The sequence below is a fragment of the Fragaria vesca genome, linkage group LG6 (assembly GCF_000184155.1).
Source record: "Fragaria vesca subsp. vesca linkage group LG6, FraVesHawaii_1.0, whole genome shotgun sequence".
Taxonomy (NCBI): Eukaryota; Viridiplantae; Streptophyta; class Magnoliopsida; order Rosales; family Rosaceae; genus Fragaria; species Fragaria vesca.
The window spans coordinates 23837999-23853168 of record NC_020496.1 but is presented as its reverse complement, the minus strand read 5'-3'; the positions used below and the strand labels follow the sequence as shown (position 1 = coordinate 23853168).

The window sequence follows — 15170 nt, the reverse complement described above, 5'->3', positions numbered from 1 at the left end:
AACCCAAACCCTCATCTCTCTTCCATTACCTTCCCAAACAAAAACTCGAATCAGAGATTGAAGAAGATTAAGATCTCATACCCCCTTGTTCTTCTATTTTCTGCTCGCTTCCTCTCCCGAAATCCCAAATCCATAACAAACCCATCTCCAATTTCTCATCTTCTCCCCAAATCCCCCAAAAGGGTCGTCCAATTCAAGCCACCCATCAACCCGTACTTCACCGATTCAACCCATCGACCTCGATGAAGTCAACGATGATGGCAAGGAAGAATAGATATATGGTCTGAGCCGCTGAAGACATTGGAGGCCTCGGCGACACATACCCAGTGTTTCAACACACCCAGCATGGAGGAGGGAGTTGTGCAACAAGTTTCCGACAGGGAAGAAAGTTAGGAGAGAGAGACAGAGATGAGACACAAAAGAAAAGGAAAAAAGAAAGTAACAAAAGGCTCAAAAGACATTTCTACCCTTAATAGGGGTTAAAAAACTGGAAAGTGTGTCCTCTATGTCCTCCACATCAGATGCATGACATCACATTTATAGTCAATTTCAGATTTTGTTCGGTTTTGATGGATTTTGAGAGTACAAGGGTACACCTGATTAAAAAAAAGAACAAGGACACACGTGAAAAATGACTTAAAATTCAGGGTAGCACACTGAATTTAATCCTAGTAGATTTGTGTTGGTTAGTAAACAACATGAATAATGATGATAAGAGATGACAATCTGTGCTTGATCAATAACAGATAGCCTGAAGCATATCTTTAGCATATAGACAAAACCTAAATGACTCCATCAACTGCTTAAAAGTCATATTGAGAAATAATCTGAACAAAAATAGGAACACCTAATAGATGATTTAGATCTGAATATGACTGATATAATTACAGTATATATGATCATGAAAGGAGTAGTAGGCATAAGTAAACATAAGTAATACTCCATTTACTACTAAAATTAGGATCCTACATCCCACATATTCCATTTACTACTAAAAGTTGGATGCTACATCCCATACTTTAAGGTAAACATTAGTAATGAGTTCCATCTGCACGATAGAGTAGCATAAAGAAATTCAAGTAAAATACATCTCATTCTTTGCATATTTGCAGATATATATAGTTGCACAGGAGTAGTAATGAGTTATGTGAGAATAGAAAATGAAACAGCCAAGATTAGATCGTCCACCAAAGGCGCATTTTGATAGAAAAAACCAATCTATTTTAGATGAAGAAGACTTCTTGGCCTGTAATCTAGTTGGACAAATAACTATAAACTGGTAACGAAAATTTCTTGATTGGCCTGTTTAATATGCAAATCTTTTCATTAGAGAGACATGTATATGATAGTTGTACCGTGATGTTTAGTTGTATCTTACTGACATCTTTCTCTGTCTGTAGTTCACCAGTACTGCCAAGTTTTCACATTTGGGTAACAATTGGACAAGCGTGACAAGGCATTTTAGGTACTTCGACTTGCCCCTACTCATTTAGTTTCTGTGAAGTGTGAATCATTTTATAACAAACTTTTGTGTATTGTAAAAATAAAAAATAATAAAATTGAAATAAAAATTATACTTACTAACATAAATGCCGGATCATCTTCTGTATTGCCTACAGTAGAGGACTCTCGATAGCAGACTGCTGCTAGTTTAATTTCGATGGTGAAGTCCAATGCTAGAGGTTCAACCCTTCAAATGCAAGCGATCTTGCTTCAGTGGGGAAGCTTGAAGGAAATATTGCAGAAACATATGAAGTGGTAGATGACTAGGAGAAGGCTTATGAATAAGATAATGTTTAATAGGTTTGTTTGTAGGGCTTGGAAATGGGGGATTGATAGGAAGTGCCTTTCCCCTTTCTTTTGTTATTTGGGTAAATTCTATTCAAACCCCAAATAATTGTTCTGTTAGCTGCATTACATTTTAGCTTGGCTACAGTCAAATTTGGTTGTGCTCTAGTTTTAACCAATACTATCTCCCATATAGTTATGGAGGCCTGGAGGGTGTTGTTTATGCTGTATGAGATCACATGTATCATGAATCATAAGAGCATTTGACTTTTCATTCTATCGTTTGTGTTTTGGTAGATTTTTCTTTTATGTATTGTTATTGCAACAATCTATGAACTTCAAAAAGTCTAAAGAAATACCGATAAATCAATCTAATGAAATCTGATCAACTCTACATAGAATCAAAACAATCCATAAAATTAACAAAATCTATGTATTATTAAAAATCAGCTAGAATCTTTTAAAATCTGGATTGAATAATGTTTTTCTTTTTATTGAATTAATGTGAGAGAGATTAGGGTTTGTGGAAAGATCTGGTTTGTGAACAATGACATTCAACTGGATTGAATACACCCCCGGCCCTTAGGTTACAACTGAGAATGTGCAACATCTAGTTAGCTTTTAAATTGAACTCATGACTTTTTTTCAGCCTTGTTAGATTGCTCACCGCACAACTAGTGTACATGTAAGGGTTATTTTGTACGTAGAATATTAGATTGGGTACCAAATCTGACTGTCTTATAACGAAAATTGCAATGGAAGTATTGAACATACGACATATATAGTAATACTACTAAATTCTACATTATCTCGACATGCATACAGGTTCACATCAAACTCTAACATATCATAAAAATATCATGAAGAACGACCAAAATTTGTAGATTTAGATATAGCATATGAATGATATGATCATTAAACAAAACCAGTGTTGCCAGGTCTGTCCCAATTTTTTTTTTTTTGAGAAGAAACGAAAAATATATTAATTAAGCAAGGTCAATTACAATCAATAGTAATGACATCCTTCAGAAAAGGAGTAGAAGCAAAAAAGATATTATAAGGTCTACATTTGAGAGTCCAGCGAGCAAGTGAATAAGCAGCATGGTTTCCATCCCTATAAAGATGAGTGAATGTGCAACCTGGCAACTGAGAAAAAAGATGCAGAACATCCTCATAAACCACTCTCAAAAGAACAGCATAATCGTGAATTGAGTGGATGGCTTGCACAAGAACAAGAGAGTCTGTTTCAAAACGAGCCGGACCAAAACCCTGTTCCAAAACTAATCTGCAGGCAACTTTGCCAACTAAAGCTTCAATATGAGCGGGAGAGAAAACCGGATCAAAAGACATAGCTTTCCGATGCCCACAGATAAACTGATCATACTCATCCCCCACCACAAAACCAACTCCATCAAAATGAGAATTCAGATCAAAAGCACATCCATACAAACACCATACCATCTAGAACTGGGCTTCTTCCACCCATATCTTGGCCTAGGAGCAGTTGGAGGAGAAGTGTTGGCTTTGTGATACTTTGCATACCAAACTTGAGCGCTAAGCATCAAATTTTGACAGTGACACTTTATTTTTTTCAGACCATGTCATTTCTTGGTTTCCAAAGAAGCCTACACTTAAAAGAGGACAGAAGTTGACATTTGACAGCTTTTCAGAACAACAACACAACCACTCTTTGAAAGATGAAGGTGCAGGAGAATGACAACCTATTTGTTAAGTGATTTGTGAGTTGCACAACCATCTGACAATCACGAAATAGAAGGAGAGTAGTCTCTTCCTCATATTTGTAGAGAGGACAAATATATGGAATAGTAACATGCTTCTTAACCAAAATTGCTCTTGTTGGAAGGAATCATGGCAAGCTTTCCATAAACAGAGTTTCACCTTACCTGACTCCTTACTCTTCCAAAATTTCTTCCAAAAAGGAACAAAATCATTAGAGAGAGATAAGGAACTAGAAACTGACAGAATAGGAAGCACAATGTTGTCCCTTGCCACTGTATAAGCACTTTTGATTGGAAAAAAAAAAAAACACCTTTCTTATCATAATGCCACACCAATTTCTCATCCAGACGTCTTGAGCTTAAATTAATAGAAGTGATAGCCTCCACATCCTCCAAAGGAAATAGTCTCTCAAGCAAAAGAACATTCCATCTGGCAGTTTCAGAAACAATAAGTTGAGACACATACCTCAGAGTGGTGGGAACACGAAGAGGGAAAAGCGGCCGATGCAAGTGAGGTCTAAGGATCCATCTATCTTCTCAAATAGCAATAGAATCGCCCTTACCAACTTGTCACCGTGAACCCAAATCAACTGCTAGTCGTGACTTTAGAATACTCTTCCAAGAGTATGAAGGGGCTCCTCCCAAAGTAACATCCCAGAAAGATTTTGAATGACAGTAACGTGCTTTATAAATTCTTCCAACAAGAGAATTTGGGTTTTGAATAATTCTCCAAGCTTGCTTGGCCAACATGGCTAAATTAAAAGCATAGAGATTACGAAAACCCAAAGCCCCTCTTTCCTTAGGAGCACACATATTATTCCAAGAAACCTAGTGAATTTTCATGTCATTCTCAGAATATCCCCACCACAAGTTAGCACAGATTGCTGTAATTCATTGCAGAAGGATTTTAGTAGTAAAAAGCAGCTCATAGCATAATTAAGAAGACATTGAGCTACCACTTCAATCAGTAATTCCTTACCCGCCCCGCTAAGAAGTTTTCCTTTCCAACCGAACAGTCTCTTTCGTACGTAATCTGTCCTTCAAATAAGAAAAAATATTCTTCTTTGATTGTCCCACCAAAGTAGGAAGCCTGAAATATTTTCCATGAAACGGCACCAACTCCATCCCCAATGAAGAAGCCAAAACTTATTGCTCCCCTTGATGTAAGTTTCGGTTAAAACAAACACTGCTCTTTTTAAAATATTGACTGACCTGAAGCAGTTGCATAAGTCTCCAGAAGACGCTTGATCTGATGACAACTAGCAAGAGTAGCTTGAGCAAAAAGAAAATTGCCGTTAGCAAAGAGAAGATGGTGAAGAACCGGAGCACGCATACACACCTTTATCCCCACTAATAAGCCGTTAACATGCATCCAGTGGCGTAGCCAAAAACTCTTTACAAGAGGGTCAAATTTTAGATAACTTTTCATATACAACATAAAATTCTAGATAATGGTTTCTTAGGCATAACAGTCATTCTAAAGCTATTATTGAGGAACTTGAAAAAAATTTCAACAACAAAGAGGGCTTGAGATTTATAGTAGATTTAGACTGCTGTATAACTTAGTCCCATAATATCTTAATTTATTTCGCATGGGCAGTAACAATTTTAGCTAATGCTAAATTATGGGAAATAGAATAGAGATGATCATCTTTAGCCGACTACATGAAGGCTGTCATACAACAATGTACGTAGTCTTGGAATATTAAGACAGAAAAATAAACCACCACAGGTGGTAGAGTTGGTAAGAGCCTAGGTGTGGAACCCCCACACCCAGGTTCGAATTCCAACCGACGCTAATTGGGGTTAAATCTCAATTTATTCTTAGTGGCCAGTGGGGAGGAAGCGTTCTGACATGATCCCTCGGCGCGGATAAGTCTCTGGGCCTGAAAAGCCTTTGAGAATACCGTCGTTGATACTCTCCAAAAAAAAAAGGACAGAAAAATAAGAAATAGATGGTTGAAAATAAAAATGAAGAAAAGAAAAAAAATACATGATAGAATTTAGCCTTTTAGGTAGATTTGTAAGTGTTTGGCAGAAGACATATCTATTATTTTTTAGTTCACTGTTTTAAGAAAATGAAGATAGATTGGCTTATATTTCTAACTTTGTTTTTATGTCATAGGGGTCAAATATGTAGTGTTATGATAGTATGTATGATAAGAAGTAAAAAATTCAACCAATGAAAAACACGGTAAAAACTTGAGAAGGGTCAATTGATCCCTTTGGCCCTATTGTGGCTACGCCACTGCATGCATCCTCTGAACAAGAGCAGAAAAACCCTCTGTATAGAGTAAGAACGGATACGGGTATAGGGGATCCCTTTGCCTAAGGCCCCAAGTTGGCGTAACAAAACCCCTTGAACTACCATTAATGAGAAAATAATATCTCACAGAGGATACGCATTTCATCACTACTGCGACCTACTGGGTTGGGAACCCCAATTGTAATAATATAGATTTCAAATAAGACCATTCAATTCGATCATACGCCTTATTGACTTCAAGTTTCAAAGCCGTCTGAGCGTCTTGACCATCTCTTTTATGCCAAAGAAAGTGAGCCACCTCATTTGCAACAAGAGTATTATCTGTTACTAATCTACCAAGCACAAAGGCACTATGATAAGGAGAAATAATATGATCGAGGACCGGTTTCAACCTGTTGGCTAACACTTTCGCACATATTTTGTACACAACATTGCACAGAGCAATAGGCCTAAGATGAGATATTTCAGTGGGGGATTTCACTTTTGGAATCAGACAAACATGAGTATAATTAATTTCTTTCAAGAGCTTGCCAGTAGATAAAAACTCACGCACTGAGGACATAATATCATCACCACCAATGTGCCAATATTTTTGGTAAAAGAGAGGAAGCATACCGTCTGGTCCCGAGGACTTTGTAGGATACATTTGGAATAAGGCGAGTTTAATCTCCTCTGCTGAATACTCAAGAAGTAAGGATGAACCCATTTGTATAAAAATAACACTTTGAAAGACACGTTTTGGTGGGAGGTTTACCCAAGCTTTTTAACTAAGTGAGATTTTTATGTAAGGCATGCGTACCACATGACCATACATCCAGCTAATAGAAACGGGTATATGAGTATTGTATATAATTCAAGAAAATTCTTGCATGCATCAAGGTGTAAGTAAACTGAGTACTGTGATAAAATCTCAGCCATTCATTTAATCCATCCATTATATGACACAAACACCAATACTAACACTGTTAAGATATCAGAAATAAAAAAAAAGTTACCATAGTAAATAGCCAGATATTTACCCAAAGAAATATTAATTTCTTCTTTTCTCTTTCTTTTGCTCCACAATCGGTTCACCGCCATCACACACCACCACCACCACCACCATACATGATTTTTGGACCTCGTCAAACGTCGCTTTTGTCCGAGCTGACGACGCTATTCGATCTACTTGGTCGGAAATAGGCGTACACGGCGGAGATGGGTGTTGGCAGCATGGTCCGATCTAAAGCTAGTGATGAGTTTACATAAGGACTGGAAGCAAGATTGAAGAGGAAGAAGAAGAACTAGAAGAGTGGACGAATCTGGCCGGTGTTCCTCGCGCTTGGGCTTCATGACGACGGCGGCGGCGGAGGGGTCGAAGCTGCTGGGTTTTGTGGGAGATGAGAGAGACAGATTTTTGTTTTTTGGGTTTATACTGGTATTCAATTTTTTACTGGGGTTTTTGGGGGGAAGATGTTTGTTTTCTGGGTTTTCACTAATATTCTAATTTTTTTTTTTGTCATAATCACCGTTTGTTGATCAGTTAGTGGTTCAAGTGCACCATGATGCACTGAATCCTCTCCGATATAATTCATAGCTAATTGAATAAAGCAGTTATATGCAAAACAAAGAAAAAGTAAAATAAGGCTAAATACTAACACTGCTGAAACTTTCAATGTGGTTTGAGGAAGCACATCCCTGTCAGTCTGTCACTGATTCAAGTCAACGGCCTCCAATGACCAGACCTACAAAATTAATCTTTACTAATTACTACTTACTATTGAGTTAAATTTACCCTTCAGTATAAAAGAAATGGATATCACTTGCGTAAGTTTAGCCTTCCTGCTTTGCTGAGCGGAGCTACAAAAACCCTAAAACCCCAAATTGAAGATGATACAGAAAACCCTAAAACCCCAATTTGAAGAAGGAAGTGACCAATTCAATTGATCAACAGCTAGCACCAACAAGGGTTCCGGTGAGTAGTTTCCTCTTAGCCTCTGATTGTGAGCTCCAACTATGATTGGTTTTTGCTGTAGAAGATTTCAATTACTATTTCCCAGTCGTAGCAATGCTGTTAATTCACTTACCCGTGCTCATTGTACAAGATTGTATTCATCAAAATCATTGTTAAGAAATACCCAAGATGAAAAAGATTGCTCTTTTACAGTTTCATACCTTGTAAACTCATGTGGGTTATCCCCAGAACTTGCTCTCTCTTTGTTCAAGAGGCATAGGGTTCAGTTTAAATCCCCAGAAAAGCCAGACTCGGTTGTTAAGCTTTTCAAAGACTATGGATTTGGGGATACCCACATCTCCGAAATTGTCAAGAGACTTCCAGAGCTGCTCATAGTCAATGCTGAGAAGACCCTTTTGCCGAAACTCGAGTTCTTTGACTCCGTTGGGATTAAAGGCACTGCCCTGGCTCAGGTCCTTTCTGGCAACCCAATTGTGTTGAAATTGAGCTTAGAGAATAATATCAGACCTTGCTATGATATCATCAAGACTCTAGGTATCCCTGATGGAAAGGTCCCTCGTTTCATTATGAAATCCCATAGGATGTTTAAGGTCAATGTACTGAGCAATGCTGCTCGGAATGTTTCATTTCTGAGGTCCATAAAAGTGCTGGAATCCACACTTAATCTGTGTAGGCCCGAGACTCTTTTTACAATGACGACCGATGCTGATGAGTTTAATGAAAATGTCAACAAGGTCATCAGCATGGGATTTCCTCCTTCAAGCTGTACATTTGTGAAAGCACTGTACGTAGTTTCTGTTATGGATGAGTCAAAGTTGGCACAGAGGATGAAGTTTTATAGGAAGTGGGGTTGGACTGAAAAGGATGTGTTGTTGGCATTTAGAAAGAATCCTCCATTTATGTGCTACAGTGAGCTGCTTATATCTAAGAAATTGGATTTTTATATGAATACAATGGGTTGCCTGCCCTCAGATGTAGCTGGATATCCAGATGTTCTGACTTATAGTTTGGAGAAGCGAATCATACCTCGGTGTTCAGTTATCAGAGTTCTCCAGTTACAGGGCTTAATTGCAAAGGAAGATGTATCTATAAATACCATTCTGAAGAGAAGGGAGAAGTGGTTCTTGGAAAGTTTTGTGATCAAATATCAAGAGCAAGTACCTGAATTATTGAGCATATTTCAAGGGAAAATGAGTCTTGCGGAACTGGGCTTAGGATTTGTGAAAAGATATGAAGTGAAACAACAGTGTGATGATTAGAAGGGTCATAGAACCATTTTCATGTTTTTGAGTGCTGTTGTCAGTCTCATTAATACAACTGTATATAGTGATGACTGGTGCTAATCTTCTATTTCATCTGGCATTACAATCTTTGGAGAAGCAGATCATGCCCAGGCATTTGGTTTTGAAAGTTCTCCTGTTGAATAGATTAATAACTAAGAGATTTGCTTTATGTACTCTTCTGAAGAGAGTGAGGTGTGCTTCTTGGATAGTTTAGACTCCCACTTGACTGGCATGAAACATTTCAAGTTCCTTTTGTGCTACTTACTTCCTTTCACTCTCTGGGTTCTGAATTTGTTTATCTTGTAGTTATGTCTCTTAGGTACAATGGCTTATTAAATGGCGTCTGCTATTTGAATACGTTTTGTTTTGTGTGGCAAATATCCTGAAGTTAGTTTAACACTTAATGAGAGGTTATTCTGAGAAATATTTGTTCTTCTTAGTTCATATTCTTTGTTTTCTTGGACATCTAGAATTTGGAACAATGATTCTCTTTTTTTTTTTCTTTTTTTTTTCTTTTCTTTTTTTCTTTTTCTTTTATAATGGAGATATGTCGTGCTATATTTTGAAAGTTAGGGGATCAGAGACATAAAATGGTTCTTCAAATTGAACTCTCAAATTCAGGAGGTTGTGTTCATATTAACAATTGGATTTGGGAACATAGTATCTATAAGTTATAGATCAAGCTGTTGATTCAAATGCGGGAGAGAATACAGGTTTTGATGAACCAGATGGTAATGCTTGGCGCCTTGGCCTCACCCAATTGAAGATGGCCGAGGTTTCGTTTTTTTGTTTTTTTTGTTTAAAGATGGGGTTGCTTTCGATGTCATTTCTTCACTTCTTCAACAGTTTAATCACTTCCGGATATATAGCAGCAAACCATCTATAGCAAGTATAAATAAAAAGATCTATCAAACTCATTTCCCTGTACCTCTTCTTTGTTATTCATTATTATTTTTTTAATAAAGGCTTTGTTTGGGTTCCTAACCTTGTTATGATGTATTTCTTGAATAATAATAATAAAAAGAAAAGGCCAAAGAGTTTGATCTAACTCATCTCCCAACCTTGGCTGGCGAATATGAGTTGGATGCTGAATGATTTACATTCAATCATCCACTTGTGAAATACACATTCCGATGAGACTTTTATCCAAGTCAGGCCCCAGCTCAGAGTAGAAGACCAACCTCTCACCTTGCAACCATTTTGTAACAAAACTAAAAAATTTCTAAGAATTGACTCCGTCTCAAATCACAAGATTTGCTTCTAAGTGATCTGTAAGGAAGTTGCTTATATATTGCCTTCGGGAACTGCATAAAGTAGTTATATGCAAAATCATAGAGAAAGCTAAAGAAGGCTAATTACATGTAGGACACGTTTACAAACTTGGAATGAAAATTATCATGAATCAGTATCAACAAGAATCAGTATGAGAATATTTCATTCAATTCTATTGTTTACTTACCATAAGGAATCAAAACATGAATGAAATTAATTACGATTGATGTTGTTTACTTACAATATGGAATTGGAATTAAAACTAGTTTGATTACTAAAATAGCCCTAAAACATGAAGTAGAACCAAATGAACAGAGAGGAAACAAAAAACAAAAACAACAACAAACCAAGGATGCTTATCGATCACCATGGAAGAGAGACACTAACCTTTGAGTCGGTCGTCGTCTTTGTTGTCGTTGTTGTTATATGATGGTAACAATACAATATATATTTCTAGGGTTGGGTAATTTAGAAAAAATATTACAATTATGTGAGAATATTTTGGGAAGAAAAAGTTGATTCCATAAGCTTGATTTTGATAAGGGGGTTCATAAGGAGTCGATTCATGATAAACAAGTGAGACCCACACCCATTCCAATACATAGACATGTTAGTAAACGCTAAAATTCACCTATTCCAGAATCAATTCCACCACTCTCAATTTCATTCCATGTTAGTAAACATGCCCGTAATAACAGTTACAGCACGTACCTAAACTTTTGAAATATTATTTAAGGAAGTACATCCAACGTTCTTTATGAAAATCTTACAACTGAAAAAAGATATATTTAACTTTTATTGACAAACATCAAGACCTTCTATAATCCAGACTAATATAAGCAATTCTGCATGATCAAAACAATTGATACTAAGCTATAGAAAATCCAGGGAGGGGTTCTAATTAGGACTATTTGGTTGAAAACTAGTTGAAGTCTTCTTCGTTAATGGTTTATTACATTCACTTTTCAACCACATTTTTCCATCTCAACTGTTCAGTTTTTAGGTATATATAAGAAGATCGCTTATACAAATTTTCAGCAAAATTGACAATCGTTAAGGAATCGAACTAAATCAAATCAATGGACGATCCAAATCTGTCAAAGAGCAGCTGTTCAAGTTTATAAATCGATAAATCACACTTATAAACGCCTTAATGATTTTAAATTTGGAGTGTTGATCAACTCATATAAATCTACAAACTAGAAGGTCGAGATGAATATGTAATCGGAAATGGGGTGAAATGAATAAGTCTTCAACTAGTTATGAACCACATGGTTCTCATCAGAACCCCTCCCAGAAAATCCATATCAATTTATATATGTATATATCTCTATCAATGTCTCATAGTATGTGTCTATGCTATCGAAAAATAGGTTAAATGAAGAAGTCTTCAACCAAATGGTCCTCATCAGGGCTGGTCCTGAGAAATTTAAGGCCTAGTGCGAAATTTTTTTATGCCCCTTGTCATTTCTTTTTATTGAAAGAGACTTAAAAAAATCGAAGCATCTTTTCTTTAAGAAGTCGAAGAATATAAGATACATTCGTTTCAGCCCCTTTAATTGTGTTATTAATTTTGTAAACCAAACAAGCACTTTTGTTTTGTAGTATACCATATATATATGATCATTAGACTTTGATCATCCTGTCATTTTTTTATGGGAAAATGCTCATTTAGTACTAATTTAAGCCCTTTATTTCCTATTCCAATGATAATCTTTTTCATTAGCCCATTTCAATATAAGGTAACATTTTTTATGCCCAAATACACATATGTTTATGCCCAAATGCACAAATCTTTACTAAAGTCTTAATAAATCATATTATTTTAAGACTATTTTACCCTCACCCCTTAAACATGCATAGAGAGAGAAAATGAAAGAGAGAATAATTGGCCGGAATCTCACCAGACTCCGGTCTTCGGCCGTCGGACTCCGGTCACCGGAATTTTCCTGACTGCCGGACTCCGGTCACCTGAATTTCCCCGACCGCCAGACTCTGGTCACCGGAATTTTCCCGACCGCCGAACTCCGGTCACCGGAATTTCCCCTGTAACTAGTTACTGACCCCCAATAACCAGTTACTGACTCTCAATAACCAGTTACTGACCAGTTAATGACCCCAAATAACCAGTTAATGACCCCTAGTAACCAGTTACTGACCCCCAATAATTGGGTTATTGACCCCTAATAATCAATTACTGATCCCCAATAATCGGTTACTGACCCCCAATAATCAGTTACTGACCCCCAATAATTAGGTTACTGACCCCTAATAATCAGTTACTGATCCTCAATAATCGGATACTGACCCTAATAACTTGGTTACTGACTCCCAATAATCAGTTACTGACCCCCAATAATCGGGTTACTACCCCCAATAACTTGGTTACTGACCCCCAATAATCGGATTACTGACCCTAATAAGTTGGTTACTGACCCCTAATAATCAGTTATTGACCCCAATAATCGGGTTACTACCCTCAATAACTTGGTTACTAACCCCCAATTATTGGGTAACTGACCCCCCAATAATCATCTTATCAAGTTATCGACCTTTAATAATCAGTTAAGACACATAAAAAACGAAGAAGATAGAAGAAGAATAATGTATTTTCCCGCAAAAATGAAAAACCTCGTTGAAAAAAAAAACAAAAAATAAAGGAATTAATCCAACATGTTTTGGTACTGAAGTCGGCCACAATATGTTGTAATTGCACAAACACTCATATATGAGAGAGCCGCATATCTAGTACCCTAGAAAGAGAGAGAAAACTAGATCTGGATGCTAAAAAAGTAAAAGAAAAACTAAACAAATTAACTATAATGTTGTGCAATTCCATATATGGATTCACCTACTTGTGCAATTCCTAGAACTAATTGACGCGGCTCGTTTCCGGGCGTGCGACAATTATGAACCCTGTTTTGACAATTGTAGTATTGGTAAATAAAGTTCGATCAATCCGGGGACTTTAGGGTGCTCCTGCGTTTACAAAACTAAACAGATTAGAATCTAATTTAAGAGTTATTTACAGAATATAAACAGCAATTACATTTACATGATTTCAGGGGGGATTTTAGGATTTGTTCTAACATTCCTATGAAAATAGTAAATAAAGTATAATATATACAAGTGATCGACTTCCACACTTTCGAAACCAGATTCCAGAAAACATAACCATAATCCAATGAACTTTAATCACACAATTGAGTTATCACCAAAGAGAAACACAGAAGGGTTCTAAATACAAGCCTACGAGGTCATGCATTTAAATAGTCATCCAAGCTAGAACGTCTGAACTTAGAACATTTTACATGCTGCTGCTATCAATACTGTAAGTATCTGTCTACAAACATGCAAATCATTAAGTAAAAGAACGAACCCTAACATGCAAAAAGCTTACGTACGACGCTTAACCATTCACATGCAAAACATGTTCCCAACCATACAGGATATGGCCTCCACTACTGGTGATCTATACTTACCAATGAGGCTTAGCACAGATCATAGCATTAGTTAGCATGCATTCTAACATAGATATATCAAACACAAACATGCTTTCAACGAATTTCTAAGGCAACTGACTCAATCGCATAACATCATCAGAACAATGAAATCATAACTATTATTATCTGAAAATCAATTAGTTCTCAACAAAGATTCCATCCAATTCGAAAAATAAAACACATGGTTCTTAAACGAAAACTAAAAGCAGAAGAAGATGGCCAGAAAGTACTAGACATAGATTTACACTTTTCAATGGACTGATTGGCCGATCAAGAACTTGAGGTCGTGCAAGGCTGTGCTAGGGCTTCAGTACTCCCTGGAACATCCGAGGCAGCAAGGGCTTCTCTCCTTCTTCTTCTAGGGACTCACGGCAATGAGAGAAACTAAGAGAACGTTTTCTGAATTTCTAGAGCGTAGGAAGTGATGCTGAAAACGTTCCTATCTGCTCCTTTATATAGTGGTCATGTCGACATAGGGTTCTACTCCACACCATTGACTAAAATCCGATCCAAGGGCCACAAATAATAGCACAATATTTTCAGAGAATATTCCTTAGAATTCTCTAGAATATCTTGCACATTAAAAGTTTGAATTCGGCTGGAATTGTGGCTGAATACATTGCTTGTTTTCCAAATTGAATTCGGCTTGAATCTCTCCTTGTTAATTGCTGAGTTGCTGCTGATAATTCTTCCCATATTTGTGCCATTTAATGTCCCTAGAAAAGGAATATAAATCAGATATAAACTCTAGGAATATTAGGAATTTATATGGAGAAATAAAAGGTAAGAATTTCCCTTAATTTCCTTGATGTTTGCTGCATTATCTCCATATAAATTCGGCTGGAAACCCTAAAAAGATGGTGCCATTCTCCTCCTTTTATGTGACAGAATTTCGGCCTAATCCATATAGGATTTGGTTTCCTTGCTTCATGTGGAATCCCTGTCTCAAGAGGAAAGAAAGTTTCCAAAAAAATTCAGGAAAGTCAAAATAGGAAAGATTCAAAGTTAGTAAGTTTCCCTAATCAAAATAGGAAAGTTTCCCAAAATGAAATAGGAAAGTTTCTCCTTATCAAAACAGGAAAATTTCCTAAACGACTTATCCTTCTTAATCCGCCGGTTTTAGCTTCCTTTTTCACTTTTCCACTCTTTTACCTTTATAATCACAAAACATGTTTAAAATGACAATGTTAAGAGAATAACATAACTAAATAAGGTAGGAAATACGTTAATATCGTAGCACTTTGTGCTCCTATCACTAATATCAATGATTGGACGACGGCCTTGAGCATGGACATCAGGCAATGTCGGCGGGCTCTAGCTAGAAGTGGAGGCCGGCGAGGCAGAGCTAGCTTGGACGACTGTTGA

General features: G+C 36.9%; 1 protein-coding gene across 1 annotated transcript; it reads left to right on the top strand.

The window, feature by feature from the left end:
• The first annotated feature begins 7788 nt into the window (after positions 1-7788).
• Positions 7789-9006, top strand: LOC101300272. Its single transcript, XM_004305675.1, has one exon. It carries the CDS (start codon positions 7789-7791, stop codon positions 9004-9006), a length of 1218 nt encoding a protein of 405 aa, XP_004305723.1.
• Positions 9007-15170: the final 6164 nt, after the last annotated feature.

What these genes read in the sequence shown, in the direction of transcription:
- LOC101300272 (XM_004305675.1), top strand. Translation starts at nt 7,789, where the DNA reads ATGATTGGTTTTTGCTGTAGAAGATTTCAATTACTATTTCCCAGTCGT.